This window comes from Branchiostoma lanceolatum, chromosome 3 (assembly GCF_035083965.1).
Source record: "Branchiostoma lanceolatum isolate klBraLanc5 chromosome 3, klBraLanc5.hap2, whole genome shotgun sequence".
Lineage (NCBI taxonomy): Eukaryota > Metazoa > Chordata > Leptocardii > Amphioxiformes > Branchiostomatidae > Branchiostoma > Branchiostoma lanceolatum.
Window position 1 is genome coordinate 34,398,373 of NC_089724.1, and position 21,209 is coordinate 34,419,581.

Here is a 21,209-nt window from a genome sequence, read left to right on the forward strand (position 1 = left end):
CAGACCACATAGAAACTTCACAGGTGATGCATTATATAGTTGTCTTGAAAGACATGAATTCATGGCTATGGAGTGTATTTTGTCTTTATTTTTTGTGCAGTTTTGTTCATGTAGATATCCTCAAGTTCTTGGTTAAACTCATACGAATTGAGACTGATTCCAATATATTTGTATTAATAGGTAAGGATGTGATCAAGATCAACGCCATGGATCAACATGGCGGCCTTTCCCGTGTCGTGACCCTTGACCTTTACGTTTTGGAGAACCTGTGCCAACACGGCGGAGAATGTGTTGGTGATGTCACCGATCCTGACTGTACATCAAAGGACAGGGCCAGTGGGTTTGATGGGTAAAGGTTTATAATCACACTCTTGGTGTTTGCTGCGGTACGATGATTAAAGCCATAGATGATTTTTGTTGGCAATAGTCTTTTAACTTCATCTAAATCAATTTCAAAAGACAACATGATCTTATATCAATAACAGTAGAGAATACGATGCGGTAGGAAAATAATCATGTGATAGCAGTACAACGAGTTGCATGCACGTTATGACATACTTTTGATGAGTATGTCCTCATACACAGGTACTGGTGCAATTGTACGAGCGCTCCCGGCTGGTCAGGCAGTCTGTGCCAGACCGACTATGACGAATGCCTTTCAATGCCATGTCCGAGTAATTACACATGTATTGACCAGGTGAGAAAACAGGCTTATAACTGCAACACTCCGAAGCTGGATGTTATTGAGCATTTCAAGTCGTATTGTTGAGAAGGTAATATCACAGGAACAAATATCTATAAATCATAATTACCATATTCAGAGGAGGCAAGGGCTTGTCGGATATATATTACCTCCATCCCATAATTAGGTGAACGGTTACGTCTGTGAGTGCGGGAATCCCGGCTGGCCCTGCGCGGGATACTGGGAAGCTTGGCAGATCTGTTTGATCGTGTTGGCTGCTGTGTTCCTGCTACTCCTGGTAATTGTCTTCTGGAAGTGGAAAAAAACCAGGTATTCTTGGTTAAATATCATTATTGGTAACCCTGCAGGTGCGATGATTTTGTACAGCAAAGACCTCAATAATAGTCTCTTTCTACTATCATGTTTTACCAAGCATATCCAGTATAGTCTATGTACAAACCTTGCACACTTTTATCTTCATTACGTCTACAGTATCAAGAAGGCAGGTTCTATGTTCTTGGGAAGGTCAAGAGTGTCACCAGCGACAACTTTGATTCAAGTGTAAGTAAATATCGCATTGAATGTTCATTTCGAATCTAAGCGTGAAAATCTAAGGGTGGAATTGCCATTGGCTTATACAGAATCTAAAAGATCAATGCTCATTACGGGTTTGATCGTAGACTTGTGTGAATTGTTACTTAGTAAAAAGTGATGTTGTTAACATTTATATTTTCTTAACATTTTACGACGCCGGTAACGATTTTGTTAGAGTACGTATCGTGCTTTGCATTTTTTTATAATAGCTTTTTATCAATCTTAAGTATATAAAAAATATTCCCGCAGAATTCAAGCGGAATTTAAGTTTCAACATAAAGTATCATTAAACCTAAGAAAATTTAAGTCAATCTTTAGGAAGAACTCTTATGGACACGGCATTCCAGCCAGTAAATTTAAATCAGACCATGTTGATTTGATTATATGGATGACATCAGCGCGCGCATAAATTTTCGTCCGTTTCCAAAATTGAAAAAAAAGGCCATACTGCAAATCAACAAAGCAGCTGCAAAATTAGAAAATATAGGCTGTAGATTGCAAAAGAATATTTCGGAAAACGGATGTTAATATTGTAGAATACCAAAGTCAATTCCAAAGTCAAAGAAGAAGATACTCTATGTGTTTAGTTTTGTTCATCCTTCCTGGCTACATAGACTTGAGGCAACTTTGTTTGCCAAATTTATTTTATTCGCACGCTCGCATCAGGTTTGGGGTTCCCAGATGATGTCATCGATATAATCAAATCAACATGGCCTCACCAGGAATACAAAATGCTGGTAGGAGATTGTTTATCTAGTTGTAATGATGTTTCTACTTGGTTCTATATATCTTACATCAGGAACCCAGTTCATGGTGTAAGTGGTGGCGACAATGACGTCAAGCCATCTGAACCCGACTGTGTTACTGGGACGGGCAGGGCTGGACCCGTCTCGTGCAAGGTAAGACTCGGGCTACTGAATGATCTCCACCGTCGGTAAAAGAGAAATTTTAATATGCGGGAAATTTAAGTTTATGTATTGAAATAGGTAATGAGAAACATCTCATATTTCAGGTACGCAGCGCTTGGGATGATGACGACTCTTCGGATCGACGGGCTGCCGCCTTGCTGAACTGGGAGTGGAGCCCTAAGAGCAGTGCCGAAACACGTGACCGTCCCATGGGTGTGCTGGCTTGTGCTGTCACTGAGCTGAGGCCGCTGCGAGGGACGCCTGTTAAGAAGACCGAACCCTGAACGAGAGAATGGCCATCATACCTATTCGGATTTTGACTTGACAAAGGCGCTTGTAGGCATTTGCTTCAGCCAATAGTGTAACTGTTGAATTTTTGGGCTGATTTTTGTCAGATAATTTCCTGAATGTAATAAAGTATGTTATTTCGCAATAATTCTTAAACCGAACCAAAATTTACGTTTAGATAAACAGCAGGAACGTCTGATGCTGTATGTTAATGTACGATTTTCTCCCGAGTATAATGCAATGTAATGTCTCATTAATATAATACATATCAACATTCATTCATTACATAAATTTACCTTTTTCATTACAATAACCCTACCTTAATCATGACAATTGGTTTTGAATTAATTCTTCTTTTTGTTGTTTGTTTTTTCCGCTTTGCGAGCAAATAAAAATGCTAAAGCAGCAAACATGTTTCTACAGAGTTGTCTTTTACGATATATGCAGAGAGCCCTACAAATATTACTGGGGAGCTTGTGAATAGTACTTACATTCAATGACGTGCTTCATTAATCAAAGTTATCATAAGAGATCAGAAAATGAAAACAACACCTGAAAACTCTTCAATGACTTGTCTTCGTTTTTATCAATGCCTGGATGAGCACTACACGTTATTCATAATGGACATGTTTTCAATTCTCTACCTCTACGTTAGCCTGATTGAATCAAGTTATAGTGGCCAACCCATCAACTGGCCCCGGGGGGGGGGGGGCATTAACGCCCCGGACAGTGGAAATTCGTTACACAGTGTACCTCTACGTGATTGAAATTAATTCATAATCCGAAATGGGGGACGACGTATTTTGTTCAGAATTTGTTCCTCAAATTTCCTACTTGAGACATGCGTGTGTGAGTTTTGGATAGTATCATAAACCATATATTTTTTAAAGTCACCATTTTCCTAGCAGTTAATTACAAAACGTTGCTTCAGGACGTTATAACTAAAATACGACATCTAGTAATTGAATAGTATCACTTGCCCATGTCTTCAGGAGAAAGAAGTGTAGGTTAGCGGTGTTATAGGAAAACGAATTGATGACATCGATCAGGGCGCGTATTTCTAAAAAAAAAGATTCTTTCATTTCGGAGATGGTCCGCATAGTTAGAAAATACCAAAAATCAGTGTCACTTTCCACAGGTGCACTTATTGTATACAGGATTCAAATACTTGTTGACCGTAAGACCTATTATCTTTTCTGTGAAAAATATACTTTTTGTTTTGCTTTTTATTGGCATATCTTCTTTTTGTCGCTCTCGCATGAAATTTGGAGTCTGCATGCCTTGGGTGATTTCCTTACTTGCAGCCTTAAAAGATGATACCGATGTTTGACAAACTCACACCGAGCCATTCATGTGACCAGGGCGTCTTAAAATGGCACATAGGGGTGGCGCCCATCTCCATATGTATACCCCTTGGGCGACACAAATTTGGGCAAGTCACTAAAGCAGGGGCCTGTCCGCTGGTAGTGATGTGTGTGTTTAACTTATATACTTTTCCCCAAATGCTGAGTGCTAAGCAGAGAGCGTGGTATGTACCATCCTTTAAGTCTTTGGTATGACCCCGCCTGGGATCAAACTCATGACCTACCGTGTGCTAGGCGAACACTCTACTAACTAGGCCATTGTACCGGAAATACCGAGCCATACCCTTCTAGTAAATATGGGGTAGCTCTCCTTAAACAGCAGACCTTACGATTAAAGAACATCTTGTAGTTGCAAATAAGACCTGTTAGTGATCAAAGTCAGGGACCAGAAAGTAGATCGTTGTACTCAAGCGACTTTATCTATTTTGACACCAATTGACAGCCATTTCAAAAGTTTGAAAAATGGTTTCATTGCTCCTAAAAACGTATTTTACCGAAGCGTAATTCCTTTTCTACCCGTTCCATTTTCTATTGACTGTAATCTTTAACGTTAAATCACTGTTAGTGCTGATCATTAAAATCTTTATTGAGTGTGCCACTTGGCATCTACATTCATTGTGCTCACATAATATACATGGGATAAGACAGTTGTCATATTTTAAGATCTACAGAACGTATAAGAATCTTACGCTGATATGTTGGTTTATTGGTCATTATTGCACTCTTGAATTGTAGACAGATAAGGAGAGATTCGTCTGATGATTCCAGCTACCTGGCATTGGCAGTAAAAAGAGATCTTACGATTCTCTATTTGTACTTTAGACATTGAATATGATTCTAAACAATCCATTGAGCATTTTGTCATTTGCTTAGTGTCATAATGAGAGAATGATGGGGATGTTTTACCTTTGGAAAATTTACCGCAATGATATAGCCCCAGCGTGATAAAGGACCACCGTAATGAGACGCTGTATATCAGTTACCTTGTTCGCCAGTATGATTGAAGCCATTTCTTTTTCCCCGTGCCTGTGTTTGCTTGCTTGTTTGTTTGTTTGTTTGTTTGTGGACAGAAAAACTTAACAAGTTGTGACTGGATCAAAAAGCTATGTGAAGGTGAAAAAGATAAACATATTTCATCATTACTCTCCAGACGGATTCTTTAATATTCTTTCGCAGCATAACTTCTAGTTTTTGAATCGCGTGATTTGGACATGCACTGCTCAAGCCTTTCAGTGGCTGTGCGGGGTACAGTGCCTGGCAGATCTGTTTGATCGTGTTAGCACTTGCAAACGTGCCTGACAATAGTATTCCGCAGGAATTGGAAGAGGTCCTGGTATTCATGTTATGAATTATCAGTCAGCTTTGTTGGATATGAATTGCAACTTTATCCAGTATTCACGGTTTACGATTTACAAAAATGTCGCGTGGTGGCGCTTTTTGTGCATTTTAAGTATAGAGAAAGCAGATCTGAGAAATGTTGGTCCTAAATCTCTAGCGGTGAATCGAAGGAACGTCACACGGGAAGGGTGTCTTCGACCTTATTTGAAACCCTTTATCGTGATATTCAGATTCCTTTTGAACAATTAAAGACTTTATTGAATTTGTAAGTTCTTCTTAAATGCCAGGCGTTCGACATGTATTATCAAAACATTGTAACAGGAACCAGCCACAAGATAACGTTTTTAACAACAGCCATGTTAATTTTTTCTGTTGACATATAAAGACAACTGAATGTTGGCGCCTGCGTTGGAATCGATGGCTCATGTCACAATTTGGTCACCGAAACAGTAACGCTATTTTTGTCGATTTCTCCATGTGGATCATAAGGGCTTCAGGTAAAATTCATACCGTATCTTTTTTTACTCCCGCACACTTATAAAATTGGTTTTAAAAATATACAAACGATTATCGATGTAGGTCTGTAATTATTAGTATGCTTGTCATTTTTCTGCTTCGATTTCACTATTTATTTCTCTAGGATTTCTGTATTATTATGTATCTATTATATTTGCTATTCCTGAGTCGCCAGCTTCTTTTGGAAAATCTTTAGATACTGTTTAAAAAAGAGGGGTCTGCGATAATTACAATTTCTAGACATATGCATATAATCAAATGTATACATTCAGTCGGCCAACGGTTATGCATGCATTTGTATACGTGGTAACGGTACGAGAATGCATCCTGTACTTTTGAAGATATACTTAGAGCTATAAGGGATATGAAGAGATGTAGGAAGAGTCACGGACATCCGTGCAAAAAACGACCCCGGCAGGAGTACATACAATATCCGGTGTCGCGCCTAATGTTTGCTCCGACAAATTTATTTTCTGTGGGGTCGTGTGCGTTAATGTTACGGCAGTGTTAGGGCTAGGTTTATGGCTATTCAAAGTCAATTTGTCACTGGAACCTAAGTCCACCTTTTTAGTATATATATAAGCCCCATAAAGTACCGAGTAACTGTCACTAGAAACCCCATGAAGTGGCCGGGTAAATAATTGGTAGGGGCAAACATCTGCCTCAACACTGGTACATGCCACGTAATGTTTGGCATATGTAAAGACATTATACGGTGAGGTTTTTGTTGTCCTGAAACAACATGGGTAAGTGTGCTTTAAAATGTCTCAGGCTGTAACGTTGTTATTTTCCTATATCAGGACAAGTTATCTCACCAGTTGTTTATCTTTGGGATGTTTGATTTAAATTCGAAGCACCTTAAAAAGTCGACTTATAACTTACAAGTTTCTTTGTGCTCAAGGACTATTTCCCTTTGCAGAAATCCATGTGTTGGTGGGGGTCGGTCCGTTCCTGAGAGTTTCTTTTATGTAGTAGACATAAAAATTAACCTATCCTTCATATGTTTTAAACTTAGAAATAGTGTGGCAAGTACCCCACGACATTTGTGTAGCAAAACCTATGTAATGTTTATGCCATTTTTTACAAACGTATACAAAACAGAAAGGGCAGGATGTGACCAGGGCGAGGCTTATCTTTACTTTACACTTATTTTCGTTTGAACTAACGCTGAACAGTTTATCAAATCTGCAAGAAAATGTTTCTCGACATGTATATTCGTGGGTTTATCAATGGTCATATTGACGGGGTAGTGAGGGTGTAGAATCCGTCGAAGCTAATGAAGTAAAAAAAAAACGAAAGTGTAAGCCAACACGGATGTGAATTACTTTAGGCCTTCATTTCTTGTTTATTTTACTAAGGCCACAGCAAATAAATTTTATGGATGACATCCTCCGCGGACTCCAAAATTAATGAGATAGGGCGAAAAAAAAACAAGCCGGGGCAAAAAAAACAAGATTCCAATATTTTCAAATTTTGAGATCATAATTCTTGATAAGGCCACAGCAAATAAATTTTATGGATGACATCCTCCGCGGACTTCAAAATTAATGAGATAGGGCGAAAAAAAAACAAGCCGGGGCAAAAAAAACAAGATTCCAATACATGTATTTTCAAATTTTGAGATCATAATTCTTGATAAACAAGAATTGAGGTGACAAAATATGATATCATGACCAACAGGTCTTTTAGTCCTGTATTCATTCATATATAATATAAAACCTCCTGGATTCAGCAGTAAACATGTCCTTGTAGATGTGTATACATCTCAATAGACTTACTACAACAAATGCAGAAAAGAACTTGTTGTACCATCATCTGAAGCAACTACACTGGCTTTTCATATGCGATGAAACACCTTGTGTATACAGCTCAATTAACTAGACCCCACCCCCATTATTTATATAAAGTCCTTGCTAGAGCAAATGCAGAAAACAGCTTGTTATTATACCATCATGGGCAGGAACTACACTAGTTATTCATATGCAAGGAAACACCTTAGACTGTCAACGTTTACGACATATTTGCCAATTTTTGGCATGTCGACCTCCGTCGGAGGGCAATGAAATTTCTTGTTTTTTATTTCGAAATCAGGCGAAAATTAATGAGCGCGCTGATGTCATCCATAAAAATTACTTGCTGTGGCCTAAACAAGAATTGAGGTGACAAAATATGATATCATGACCAACAGGTCTTTTAGTCCTGTATTCATTCATATATAATATAAAACCTCCTGGATTCAGCAGTAAACATGTCCTTGTAGATGTGTATACATCTCAATAGACTTACTACAACAAATGCAGAAAAGAACTTGTTGTACCATCATCTGAAGCAACTACACTGGCTTTTCATATGCGATGAAACACCTTGTGTATACAGCTCAATTAACTAGACCCCACCCCCATTATTTATATAAAGTCCTTGCTAGAGCAAATGCAGAAAACAGCTTGTTATTATACCATCATGGGCAGGAACTACACTAGTTATTCATATGCAAGGAAACACCTTAGACTGTCAACGTTTACGACATATTTGCCAATTTTTGGCATGTCGACCTCCGTCGGAGGGCAATGAAATTTCTTGTTTTTTAGTTCGAAATCAGGCGAAAATTAATGAGCGCGCTGATGTCATCCATAAAAATTACTTGCTGTGGCCTAACGTATATTTGCTTTGGATGCAGATGTGATGAACGTTTTCCTGCTTTTTCTGTTGGTACCCCTGCGCGTCCGGCTGGTGTCTGCAAATGCCAAAGGTAAAAGATAGGAATTTATTTTCCCTGCGATTTTCTAAAGAGAGAGAGATTTTCGATACGATACTATAGATATCGATTATGCATATAGTGACATCGTTTGCGTAATGATGAGAAAATACTGTAATTCCAAAGTGGTAAATGACGGTTAAATAACATCGTTGGAATATTTAAGTTAATTTGAAAATGAAGGTCATCAAACATAAACTATGCAAATCAGGGCCTTATCTGCATAATGGTGAGAAATACTAGAATGAATGTCTTTGCTAAAATTGAACTTTGTCCGACTTGTTTTATTTGGGAAGACAAGGTCGTAAACTTATAGAGCAATGACGTTATTTGAATGATTGATAAAAAACCTTTATGATACGTCATTTATAACGGTTGATATTATTTCGCGAAGGAACTCAAGTTACCTTCACCGAGAAGGTTATGTTTAGCCCAGCATTTGTATGTCTGTCTGTCTGTCTGTCTGTGTCTGTCAACAGGATAGCTCGAATGCCAGAATGGATTGCCGTCATGCTTTGCAGGTGAGTAGTTATTGGTGAGACCTAAAACAATTAGACTTTGGGCGCCCTAGCGTCTTTTTATGGTTCTGCAGCGGAATTTCTTGTTTTGATATCTCGTGTTCTGGACATGCTATCACTGCACGAAATGGCCTCGTTTCCCGGCGTATACGTACCGGTATTTTTCTGTATTTTTGTCGGATACTGACGGATACTGACGGATACAGGCGGATTCGTGTAAGGTATCCGACTATTTCCTCACCGGTATATGGAATATTTCCGGAAGAATCCGAAAGTAAGGTATTTTCGACGAATACGGAGCCGTACACTGCACGGAAATGCCACCGATCCTGACGGATACGAACAGGAATTTTTCTGTATTTTTGGCGGATACTGACGGATACAGGCGGATCCAACCTGACGGATCCGACTAAATGCGCACTGGGATATGGAATATTTTCGGAAGAATCCGAAAGTAAGGTATTTTCGACGAATACGGAGCCGTACACTGTACGGAAATGCCACAGATCCTGACGGATGCGTACAGGGATTTTTCTGTATTTTTGGCGGATACTGACGAATTCAACCTAACGGATCCGAAAATTTCCGCACCGGGATCGGGAATATTTCCGGAGGAATCCGAAAATGAGGTATTTTCGACGGATACGGAGCCGTACACTGTACGGAAATGCCAGAGATCCTAACGGATACGTACAGGAAGTTTTCTGTATTTTTTAAAAGAAAATGGCGGATACTGACGGATACAAGCGGACTGTGATCCGGAACCTCAGATCCGGAGGAATACAAAAATAGGAATTTTCGACGGATATGGGGCCGTACATTGCACGAAATTGCCCAAGATCCTGACAGATACGTACAGTATGTATTTGCCACGGATACAGACTGATCCAACATACAGACTTTCTACAATCTTTGACATATTGTGACTCTGAATATGTTTGTATTTGCCACGAATATGTACAAATCAAACACACAACGTTTGATAGAATGGTTGATTATTCATAAATACGCGTGCATTCTTAATTTAACGATACCCAAAACATTATTATTCAATGACAGGAAGTTTTGGGAAAGCCTGAATGTAACATTATTTCATATTTCAACATATATGCATTTCTAAGTTCAAAAACTATCAAATACAATACGGAAGTTCTATGTGGCTAAATAATTAATTTCGTTTAATACAGGCCGAGGGACATCCACATACTCAAAGCACCTCTGCATATGCAGGTTAATGTAAGCACAATTGTTACAAAATGTATTACAATTAACAACCATCACATCATGGTGGTAATATTTACTGCCGTATAGTGCACTTGGACCAAAAATTTCTACATGTTCTACATATTCTACTAAAGTAATGAAAGCCTTATTTGTTGCCAGTTCTTCGTCTAAAAGATATCAGATACAAATATTTTCAAATACAGAGGTTGAAAATAGAAACTTCAAAGTAACATTATACTGTCTGAAAAACTCCCATGATGACACGCCACATTTTACACGTAAGTAGTATATGCCGTGGAACTGCATGTGTATAATCGCCCTCTCCCCATTCTCTGACTACATCTGAGTTCACTTCTTCCATGCACTCTTGGTAAGGTACAGGCAAGGCTGATTTCTTCTGTATCTAGCATGTTGGACTCAGCTTGGAGTTCATCTTGTGATGAACCAGTTCCTAAATGATAAAACCAAATGATAAATAAATATCAATTCACATACTTAGTATTTAAGTAACATGTCACATGATTTTGACATAACTGTGATCAAGGAGGTTATATAGACTATATAACCTCCTTGCTGTGATGGGTTTCGTTTCATCACAGCAGCTAACAAAAAACAAGGGACAATGGGTATCCATCATGCCTGTCTCAGCTAACATTGAAGTGTACCGATGATGGACTTAAGCCTTACCGAAGGAGCCTGAGGTACTCTGAGCATCTGACAGCTGATTGCTTTGTTCCAAGCCAAGCTAAGGTCCTCACAACATGTGCTGCATTTGTGAAGGAAGTATCTGCCGATGCTGTATAGGATATATATATATAAAGGGAAACAATGACAAATATTAAACATATCACATAATCACATTTGTAAAAAATGAATCTGGCATCGTTTAATTGAATACGTCAAACTTACATTCATAACTTGAATATGATATTGATCAAACATGTACAGCTATAACTGAATGCAATAATCACTGAAACACACTACTACCTCCACATAAGTTCCAGCTCACTATCCACAAACTGTGGGACCTTTGTGGGACAAATACTTATGACATTCTCTTCCGTTACAGGATATCTTTAATTATCTTTCCCTCAACCGCTTGCTATGTTGTATCTGAAACGTTAACCAGACACAAATGTCTGTTGACCATTGGCAAGAACGAACAAATTGAAAGCTATAAATTTCCTAGATCCTAACGGTGTAGAAGTGCAGGTCGACTGGACAATTCTTAATGTCATGCAAATGCGATGATATGTCAAGCCACAATAGGAGGATAACTGACGTTCAAACTAGTTAGAAACAGGAATTTTCCAATTTGTACTTACCAAAGGGTAGTCCCTCTAAATGATGAATCGACTCCCTACCAACTTTACAAGGGGGAGGGGGGCGACGAATATTGCATGCACGAAGAAGACTACTTCGCAATGCCGCGCGTTTGAGTTTACACCGAATCCCCTTCGACTCTCAAGTCACTAAAAATCACTGGTCGACCATGGTAGACTCTGACGATGCCATGTTAAGCACAGAGAGTGATGAAACGCCGTTCTTGTCTCCGTGCTGTTCACCGACAAAACCGTTTCTCGCGCCTGACGCCATGACACGCAGTGTCTTGTGGGAGATTGGACACGAATCCGTATTCCGGATACGTCAGGATTTGTCGGAATTGTTGGATCGGATCCAATCGGAAACGTTCGTATCTGCTATGATGCACGATTGCGGATCTGCTGGATTTTTCAGGATCTGAGATCATGCCGTGCAGTGTGTATTTGTAAGTTAGGATCCGAAGCAACTACCGACAAACAAACAATCCGATTATCTCTGCCATATTGACAAATATCTGAAAACGAAGGATCCGCGCAAATATCCTCAGGTATCCGAGGCGCATCACGGATCCAGACGTATACGGCGTCGGAATTGCCGGATCTGAGCTGTACCTGGTATTTGTCTGAATTTGCTCGGAAACGTTCCGTATTTGTACCCGAAACGTATGAAGGATCCAGACGTATACGGCGCCGGAATTGTCGGATCTGAAGTGCATCGGATCCAATCGGAAACGTTCCGTGTCTACTATAATGCGTAATTCCGGATCTGCTGGATTCGTCAGGAAATGAGATCATGCCGTGCCGTGTGTATTTATTCGTCAGGATCCGAAACAACTAGCGACATACAAACAATCCGAACATTCCAAATATAAAAAAAACGAGGGATCCGCACAAATATTTTCGGGTATCCGAGGCGCATCACGGATCCAGAGGAATACGGCGTCGGAATTGGTCGGATCTGCGGGCACCTCAGTATCCGAGCAGTGAACTGGGATTTTTCCGGATTCGCTCGGAAACGCCATGAGGCCCGATTCCGGATACGTCGGATCCGTCAGGATACGTGGCCATTTCGTGCAGTGTATGGTCTTGATTTTTGAGCGGTAGGTAGCTCTTGGGAGGGAGAGTATGTCATATAGGTTTTTGCCCCCTCGCGGCTTTTGGTATTGCAGGAGCAGATATTGTTTCAATCTTTGAACGACAAGTATTGGTTGACGGATCATCATAATTTATGGTATGTAGATAGCTTAAGTAATGATTTATATAACCATATGCTGATTTTGCAGTAGTCAATTTGTATCATTAATGAGCTGATATTCGAAAGAGTAAGCTCATCTGTGTTTGTAGAGTACATATTGTAAAGTTTTGATCTTTGATCCAACACAAAGAAGGAACTCACCATGCCTTTTCGGTCGGAAGTCCAACCTTCCTCTGATGTTTCATTCACTGCCCTGAAAACCGGGAAGCTTTTGTCCTCCTCCTCTTTTTGGTTCGCTGCTGACGTCATCACCTTTCTAGCTTCCTGGCGTTTAGCGCAATGAATCAAACATCTGAGGAAGGTTGGAGTTCCGACCGAAAATTCCTGGTGAGTTTCTTCTTTGTGTTTAATCAAAGCTGGGAACGTTACTATTAGTAAGCTAAGTCTATTAATCCGCGCCATACCACCAGAGGACTCTAAAACACATGACATGTGTAAGTAAGAAAGAGAAAAATATCGATAGATATCAATTATACAAATGAATACCTAATTTGCATTATCTTTAACAAAGTACCATACTTCCATAGTGGAAAATGATTGGGATTTCATCCTTGCAGCATTTGGAAGTTAAGTAGATATGAACATCATTAGACATAAATGATGCAAATGTGGGTCTTCTTTACATAAGTTTGAATTGCAAAGGCTCGAAAAGTGTACATGGATACCATTATGGCAAAGGTTAAACTTTTCTGCAACTAAAAAAGAATTTACTGCCTTTTTCAGCTCTCTGTCCGAAGTGTGACGTCAGCAAGTCGATATCGCCCCCTGTCCCGGTTGAGAGTAGTTTAGGGCTCCCTGATGGAAATGCTGAATTGTGTGAATTTTGTCTTCATCAGCTGCAGCCACTCCAAAACTTCCTGTATACGGATACGACATGGTGGATGTCACGCTTACCGCGAACCCGGGGGATCTAAAGGGGGAAAAGCGAGTACTTGTGGATGGCCTGGCTACACAGGGGGAATGCGACATGATGCTCGACTTGGCACAGGTGACTTAACTTTGATGTTATCCTACTTAGCTTATGCCTGGATTCAGATGGATTGTTTGAACTTCAAGCAGGTGTTTTCGACAAATAGAACGATCCGAAAGCTTGGCGTAGAAATACACTTGCTTGTCGGCCGCAGCCAATAGTCTTACCGCTAACTGTTGTACTATCATTGGTTGAGCTGCTCATCGTGTGGGACTGTCAGGATCAGTCTATTGCTGAAGTCAGGTGTCTATGACCTATTTTAAAGATTACGTGACCTTATGTGACGTCAGCAATTAGTTTATATCGCTCGCTATCTCAAGTGAACTTGGCGATTGGTCATTCGAATTCCGCACAAGACTGCAGCATATTGGTCCTTTTTTCCTAATTGTCATAGATTCAATACGATTGCTCATTTTTCAATAATTATGCTTAACGTGAATAATCATACAGGTGGGAGCAAAACCAGATATCGAAGGTTCCCACTGGTATTCTGAGTACGAGATTTTTGAGGGGCTGGAAGTTCTGCAAGCAGCACAGGTGGGCGCTCGGTATAATCAATGCAATTAAGTCAATTGTTTTGGTTCTTTAGTTGGCACCTCTTAACAAATCCGTTACTTCATCATTTTTATGTTATGTTATGTTATGTTATGTTATCAGGTTAAACAACTTTTTAATTATCTGGTAGCATGATTTTATGCAGAGTATATATTAATGTGGTCTTGTGTAATTTAGTTATGTTCGTTACCTTTTTTACATTTGTTTTTAACTTTGAGTTGTAAGCCCATAGCTCATTGAAAAACGCATTTTAAGCCATACATGTTTGTACCCCCTGGTAAAATAGATAAACCAAACAAACATATAAAGATAAATGTTGAAATGTTTAGAGCTCACAGCATGAAATGAGATTGAATTTTTCCCTCAGCTTGCTCAACAAGGTGCAGTTCCAATTGACTCCGCGGAGAAGCTCCTTACTTTGAGTGATAAGGCAAGACGCTTCGTACTTGGCTACTTTGGCCTGCCAGAGCTGTACCTTACGTACACGCACCTTGTCTGCCGCACTGCAGATGCTAGTAAGTATACTAGAAACATATGTGAGTCTGATCCTGCAAAAGGCTGCAGTAATCGTGAGGACGTAAATCAAAGTTTTATCTTTAATATACATTGAAGCGACCTTGAAGACCAAGTAAGGGTACCTAGTAGACAAAATTACTTGGACTTAACATTGTTCAATTAGCTGTAAAGATTTAGTTCAACTTTGCCAACATACTCGCCTGTGACTCTGTGCCACCCTGCTGGCCTTTGTGCCATAGCTGTCAGCCTTTATTTAGAGGTGAAGGATGTCAACTTCTTAATGACTTTCTCCTCCCATTCTGTCTTCTTCACAAACATACACATACATGTATGTACAGCAAACAACACAGAAAGCTGAATACACTAAAAGATGGGAACTGAAGAGAACGCCATTCTGTTTTGATCTCAACATCGTTTGTTTAGTTACCTCCGTTTGAAGAATGAATTGTTTTCGATCTGTCTATTTGTGTGTCCATCTGTATTCCCCGGCTGAGTTTGCTCGGCTCCATCTTCCCCCCAGTCCTGCAGGCTGAGTGGGCCGGGTCAGAAATGACGTCTATAGGCTTAGTTGGCCGGAATCAAAATGTGTTTCCCCCGGTCCAGGTCTGTGTAGCGTAGGGCTGCTACAAGTTATGGTGCACTATCAATTAATGTCCACATTGGGCCATGCCCCCATGTCGAGGTATATCATGCTGAAGCCGGTACTTATGAGTGAAAAAAACACGCCAGGAGTATGATCCTTAGTCACGACTCTCCTTTATACGAAGCAATGAATTAGGTTTACGTCCAGCGACAAAGTAGAATAAACTCCTGAACCAGTAACGGCAAGTTACCTGGAAGTGTTATGCATGACGTATTTCATAAGTAATTCGAAGCCGCGTACTTCATCTTGTTCTTCAAACTTACGCGATAGGTAGTATCTTTTAAAAGTAGCTGATGCCAAACCTTTATTTTGTATCCAATTATCTTTGGCGATTCAAGGTTTGACACTCTTTATCATCATCATGAAACATTTACTAGTTTTAGAAAGGTTCGATACAACCCAGCGACCCCCCTCATGTACGCTGCATTTTCACGCGTCAAAAATTATTGCCATGCGTTCATCACGTGAGCTACGCGTGACGTCAGTGTTTTTGAAATTCACAGTACAAAATTATTTTCATCTATCGTGTCAAGCAAGCGGTGGGTCAAACATAGTGACTTTACTATCGTTTGTCTCTAGACTACTTAGGACGATTTATGTGCAATTTTTTAAAATCTATGTTCTTCAAGTAGAGCGCTAGAAGGAAAATGACTGAGGTGGACCATCATAGGTTTTCCATAGCACAACTCTTCATCATAGTCCTCAGTGTAAATCCATGCTCGCATGGTGTTAAACAGACGGAGAATAGCTTACGGATCGTGCGTTTTTCTTTACAGAAGAGCTGATGCTTCTTCACGTTGGTTAATCATTTGGCTTTGTCCGCACGGTTTAAAAAAATTACGTTTTGAATAAACTGGACAGTAAATGGTAGCGGTATGTTAGAGGAAACGAATGTTGTTGTTGATGAGGTCAGAAAACCATGGATGACATGCGAAAGAGATGCAATTAACGGGTTAAATAGACATGGTAATGCTTAAATCTGTCAATATATTTACGGTATACTATTGATATTTCACGGAAATTTGATACCTTCAATTTCTTGTTGTGTTTGTAGACTCCACAGATGACAGGACAGACTTGAGCCACCCCGTCCACGCGGACAACTGCCAGCTCGACCTTTCTGACTTCTCCTGTCCGCAAGTCCACCCCCTGTACACACCCAGACATTACAGGTATGCTCGGCAGTTTCCCTAACATTAAAGTCGGTCACTTTGTACGCCGTATGAAAAACATTGACAGCCTATTCATGGCACAGCAGAGCAGAATTTCATCTTGTGTTCATTACCTTCGCCGAGAAGGTTATGCAGAGGGTAGCGTTTGTTTGTCTGTCTGTTTGTAGTGGCACAGAATAACTCAAGAACGCCTCCATGGATTGTCTTGGTATTTGGTATGTTGGTAGGTTTTGATGAGACCTAAAAACGATTAGATTTTGGGCCCCCTAGCGGCTTCTTGCGGTACTGCAGCGGAACTTCCTGGTTTGATATCTCGTGTTCTGGACATGCTATGGAACTTAATTTTGAGTGGTAGATAGATCTTCGGACAGAGAGTAAGTGGTGTGGATTTGGGACCCCTAGCGGCTTTTTTGAAACTGCAGGAGCAGGTTTTGCGTCTGACTTTGAAAGGGAATAACTCAAGAAGGGCTTGATGGATGGTAATGATTTTTGGTAGGTAGATAGCTTGAGTGATGATGTACATGATTAGACACCTCTTATGCAAATCAGTATCTAATTTGCATAATTAATGAGGAAAGTTTATACATCCGCCAAATTCAATGATAGGACTCTGAAACATGTGATATATGTAACTGAGGAAGAGATAAATATAAATTGATATGAACTATGCAAATGAAGACCTCATTTTCATAATTAATGAGGAAATACTACAACAAGATGGGCTTGCTGGATGGTCATTATTTTTGGTATGTAGATAGCTTGTGTGATGCTTAGTATGATTGGACAATAATTATGCAAATCAGATTCTAATTTGCATAATTAATGAGGCAACTTTAAAAATCCGCTTTGTTCCATGACATGACTACTCGTATTCAAATTGTAACTGAGGAAGAGAGAAATGTTTGTAGACAGAAAATATGCTAATGTGGGCTAATTTGCATACTTAATGAGTAACTTCTCTAATTCCACACTGGCAAATGACGGCAATTTCATACATTCAATACTTTTTTTTGGCATCGGGACGTTATGTGAATGTAAACATCGTTGAACCAAATTATGCTAATACGGGCCTCATTTGCTTAATTAATGAAAAATATTAGCATAACCTTCTTTGTTGTGCTCATAATTTGTTAAGCTCATACTTTGGACATGTTATATTTTAAGACAATCAACTGGTATGATTTATAATTGATGAGAAACACTCCTAATACATCAGTCATAAAGGTCAAAATCATTTGGCGAAGGTATGAGGTCGTGGAACTCTAGTTTTAGTTATTCGAACGTTTCTCTTCCACCTTAGGATAGGGACAAGTAAAGGGATTTCAGGCGATGACACAGGGGCGTAGATATTTAGCAGTATTTTGTTGCTTGCAGCATAACACAATCGAATTTTCTTTTAAATTGTATGTAAGTTCCCTCGAGTGCAGAATTCTTGTTAGCAAAAGCTCATTAGAATGTAGCAGTAGTAGTATAGAGTGTGATACATAGCTCGAAAAACATCTAGTGCTTCAAAGTAGAAAAATGATTTTTTTATTCACACTTTTCTTTTTACGCTTCTTTATGTATGTCTAGAAATGTGCACTTTTGTTCTTGGCATTGGGAATCGATTCTATTTCAGTAGTTCTTGTTATGAAAGCGTGCCAACAAATATGAAAGTCTAATTTAAGTCTTCTTTGTTTTTGACTGCTAGTGCTGTCCTATTCCTCAATGATGGCTTCAAGGGAGGAGAGTTTTTTTTCGCTCACAACAAAAACTTTTCTGCCCAGGTAAGACATTATTTTCTGTGAATCACCAATACAGGGTTAACCGGACCCAAATAAACCACCGAGTGAGCGAACCGTTTATTTGATGGCTATTGGTCACTGATCATGCGTTATTTCACCATAAACATCGAGGGAAAGCGGCTTAGTGTATAGCCAATTCCGATCTGATAAAGGCAATTCTCAAGTAGAAATCACATCATTCCTGCCAGACCTTATTGACCGATCATTGAGGCACGCATATGGTGGGTCATTAATGTTATCATATAGCCTATCCAAATTGACCCATATATGAGTAGACAATTCCTGTATGACGCATAGATCCAGAATGCACATTTGTCCTTTTTATACAGAAAATGATAAAATTAATTTTGAAAACCAAAATTTCCATAGATAATATTCAATAACGTTGCAATCTTGGCATGTCACATCTTTTTCAAATCTATTATATCATCTATTATCAATTATCATCATTCCTTCCTGCTGGGTGTCCCTCTTATTGGTCAATGCTGTGGGCGGCTCCACTTACAGTTCGGGGTGAATACCGTTTTGTTTACGCCCGTTTAGATTTGACTTGCATTGCATTGAAATGGTTTATTCTATTTTGTTATATGATTACAAAAGGTATGTTTTATTCCAAGATAGTAAACATTTTGGGGAGCATATAAACATTATACGAATGTTAACAAAAAGATAACCTCCTCCTCTACATAATGGAACGGGTGAACGGGTGTTTATGGCGTCATAACACATAGTGAATGGAGACTTCTGGTTGGTCGACGCCGTCTGGCTATGTGATACTAATGAATAAATAAAAGTACATTTCCCGCTATAAACTGCTATGTTGAATTAACAAGTTGAACATATTTGTAACTATGACACAAACGTGCTAAAGCTTTGATTACGAACAGGACAAACCATGACTCGACTGCCCTGTCTGTATCCCCAAAATACCACAGACGAGGAATAACAGTGATTAAAAGAAAACAAATAATCAAACAAACAAACAAACAAACACACAGGAGAAAAGGTTTTTATTCAATGAGCAAGTATAGATGAAACTGATTATTTGTGCAGATCGATTAAAACACGTTTTCTCCCTACCCAGTCCAGAGTGAAACCAAAATGTGGCAGACTCGTTGGGTTCTCTTCGGGTGAGGAGAATTTGCATGGCGTGCAGGCAGTGTTGAGCGGTAGAAGGTGTGTCATTGCCATGTGGTACACCATGGACAGACGTTACAGGGAGGAATCTCGCCAGGAGGCAAGAAAACTGCTGCAGTCGCTTCAGAAGCCTCTAGAAACAAAGGGCGAATTGTAGTATTTTACTTCCAGACCATGTTGCCTCGTTTGTTTTAACTTTTGGTTATTTATGGGAAGCTGAGGTGGGCTTGTAGACCGTTTTTCATTGAGGTCATGAGAAAAGAGGTCCGCTTTATACGGTACCCTATGGACCCGTTAGACCGAACCCTCTTGGGTAGCTGTTGGTGAAATAGATGCGACTTCCATTGGTATTGTTTTTAGAAGTGAATATTTATTTCAATACGGTTAAATGCATTTTTAGTTCACAGGTTCAAATGTGGCTAACATTGATGTTAAGATTAGTTATATTGATAAGCCAATTACACATACAAAGATGGATATAGTTGATAAAAACTTATGAAACCATATATGTAGAACTATTACTGCCGCCAATACCTAAATTATAAAAGTTTTAAGACGGACGTCATCATTCCTGGACGAAGTACGATTTGTTGTCTTTTGTCGACCGCTTGTGGCGTACATCGGATTCAAATAGATATTATCTTTTGTATCAGCGTTACACTTACGTCTGTGTCGGGGATCCCGGGGTCCATTGATGGTATCCCTACCGCCCTCTGTAAGAGAATTTTGGCTAAAAGTACTACCTTGCGACTCGACCAAATGGTCGTATAAATTCTGATCCGTTCGGTCACATCATCTTAATCTTATGGATGACATCCTCTTGAGACACCAAACTTAATGCGCGCCGGCGAAAAAGAGGGAAAATCCAGCAAAAAATGCTGCCAAACCACAGGACTACAAAATACACCTAAGGGAAGTTTCACCATACATAACACTGAAATCCATATTAAGCTTTCTTCTTCTTCTTTACCTCTTCCGGTAATGTACAGCGGCCAAGAAATCGGCCATCACTAACATGTATCGGTTCAAGTTCAGCGTCAAGACGGTAGTGGACACCCTCGAGGTCTCAGGTCAATTACGGCTTGTGACACTCGAACGAAACGCGGAACACAGTTCGGACCGTTCCATTACGAAGCGGTTTGGGGGGGTACATCGAATATCATGTATTTCAGTAAAAAAAGAACTTCACGTCATCTTTGGCACTTGAAAAACTATTAAATGCGTTTTTATACGTCTTCTATTGGCTTTGTTATCATCTAAACGTAATACTAATACCAACTGGTACGTCATAACCACGAATGTGGTTTAGTCGCAGCGAGGGCAAAGGCTACAGCTGTAACAGTTACGTGCAGCATGGTGGCTTACCACTGTGTTGTTTTCCGGCCATGTGGCCGGGGGACCGAGCCGATCATTTTTATTTGGTCAATGAAGTCAAACATATTTGTAATGAAGTCTAACATCTTCAAGTCACTGATCACAGATCGCAAAGACTGAAAGAGACAGGGCTTTTCTAACCGAAGTAAGTTGTTCATAACTTTCTAATTTGATAAATTGTGTGTGGGCTTGTCTGGGTCGCGGCCGACTCACACATGCAAATTGTAACTTTAATATCCCAACATATGATATAGAAAGTACACATGATTCCTTAAGTAGTTTCCCCCATCGACA

At 39.7% G+C, this 21,209-nt stretch overlaps 1 protein-coding gene and 3 long non-coding RNA genes across 4 annotated transcripts; 3 read left to right on the forward strand and 1 right to left on the reverse strand.

Annotated features, from left to right (window-relative positions):
• The first annotated feature begins 1,053 nt into the window (after positions 1–1,053).
• Positions 1,054–2,886, forward strand: LOC136431527 (uncharacterized). The gene is made up of 3 exons (XR_010755081.1): positions 1,054–1,243; positions 2,076–2,175; positions 2,289–2,886. It is a non-coding gene; the product is annotated as an uncharacterized lncRNA (long non-coding RNA).
• A 3,486-nt stretch (positions 2,887–6,372) lies between these two features.
• Positions 6,373–16,642, forward strand: LOC136429591 (prolyl 3-hydroxylase 3-like). The gene is made up of 6 exons (XM_066419426.1): positions 6,373–6,436; positions 8,368–8,439; positions 13,601–13,752; positions 14,185–14,271; positions 14,657–14,804; positions 16,503–16,642. The coding sequence occupies exons 1-6, from the start codon at positions 6,433–6,435 to the stop codon at positions 16,640–16,642; spliced, it is 603 nt and encodes a 200-aa protein (XP_066275523.1). The 5' UTR covers positions 6,373–6,432.
• On the reverse strand, positions 10,246–11,815 carry LOC136431528 (uncharacterized). The gene is made up of 2 exons (XR_010755082.1): positions 10,875–11,815; positions 10,246–10,638 (listed from the first exon to the last, which is right to left on the reverse strand). It is a non-coding gene; the product is annotated as an uncharacterized lncRNA (long non-coding RNA).
• A 1,666-nt stretch (positions 16,643–18,308) lies between the features above and the next one.
• On the forward strand, positions 18,309–19,705 carry LOC136429376 (uncharacterized). Its single transcript, XR_010754759.1, has 2 exons — positions 18,309–18,386; positions 19,489–19,705. It is a non-coding gene; the product is annotated as an uncharacterized lncRNA (long non-coding RNA).
• Positions 19,706–21,209: the final 1,504 nt, after the last annotated feature.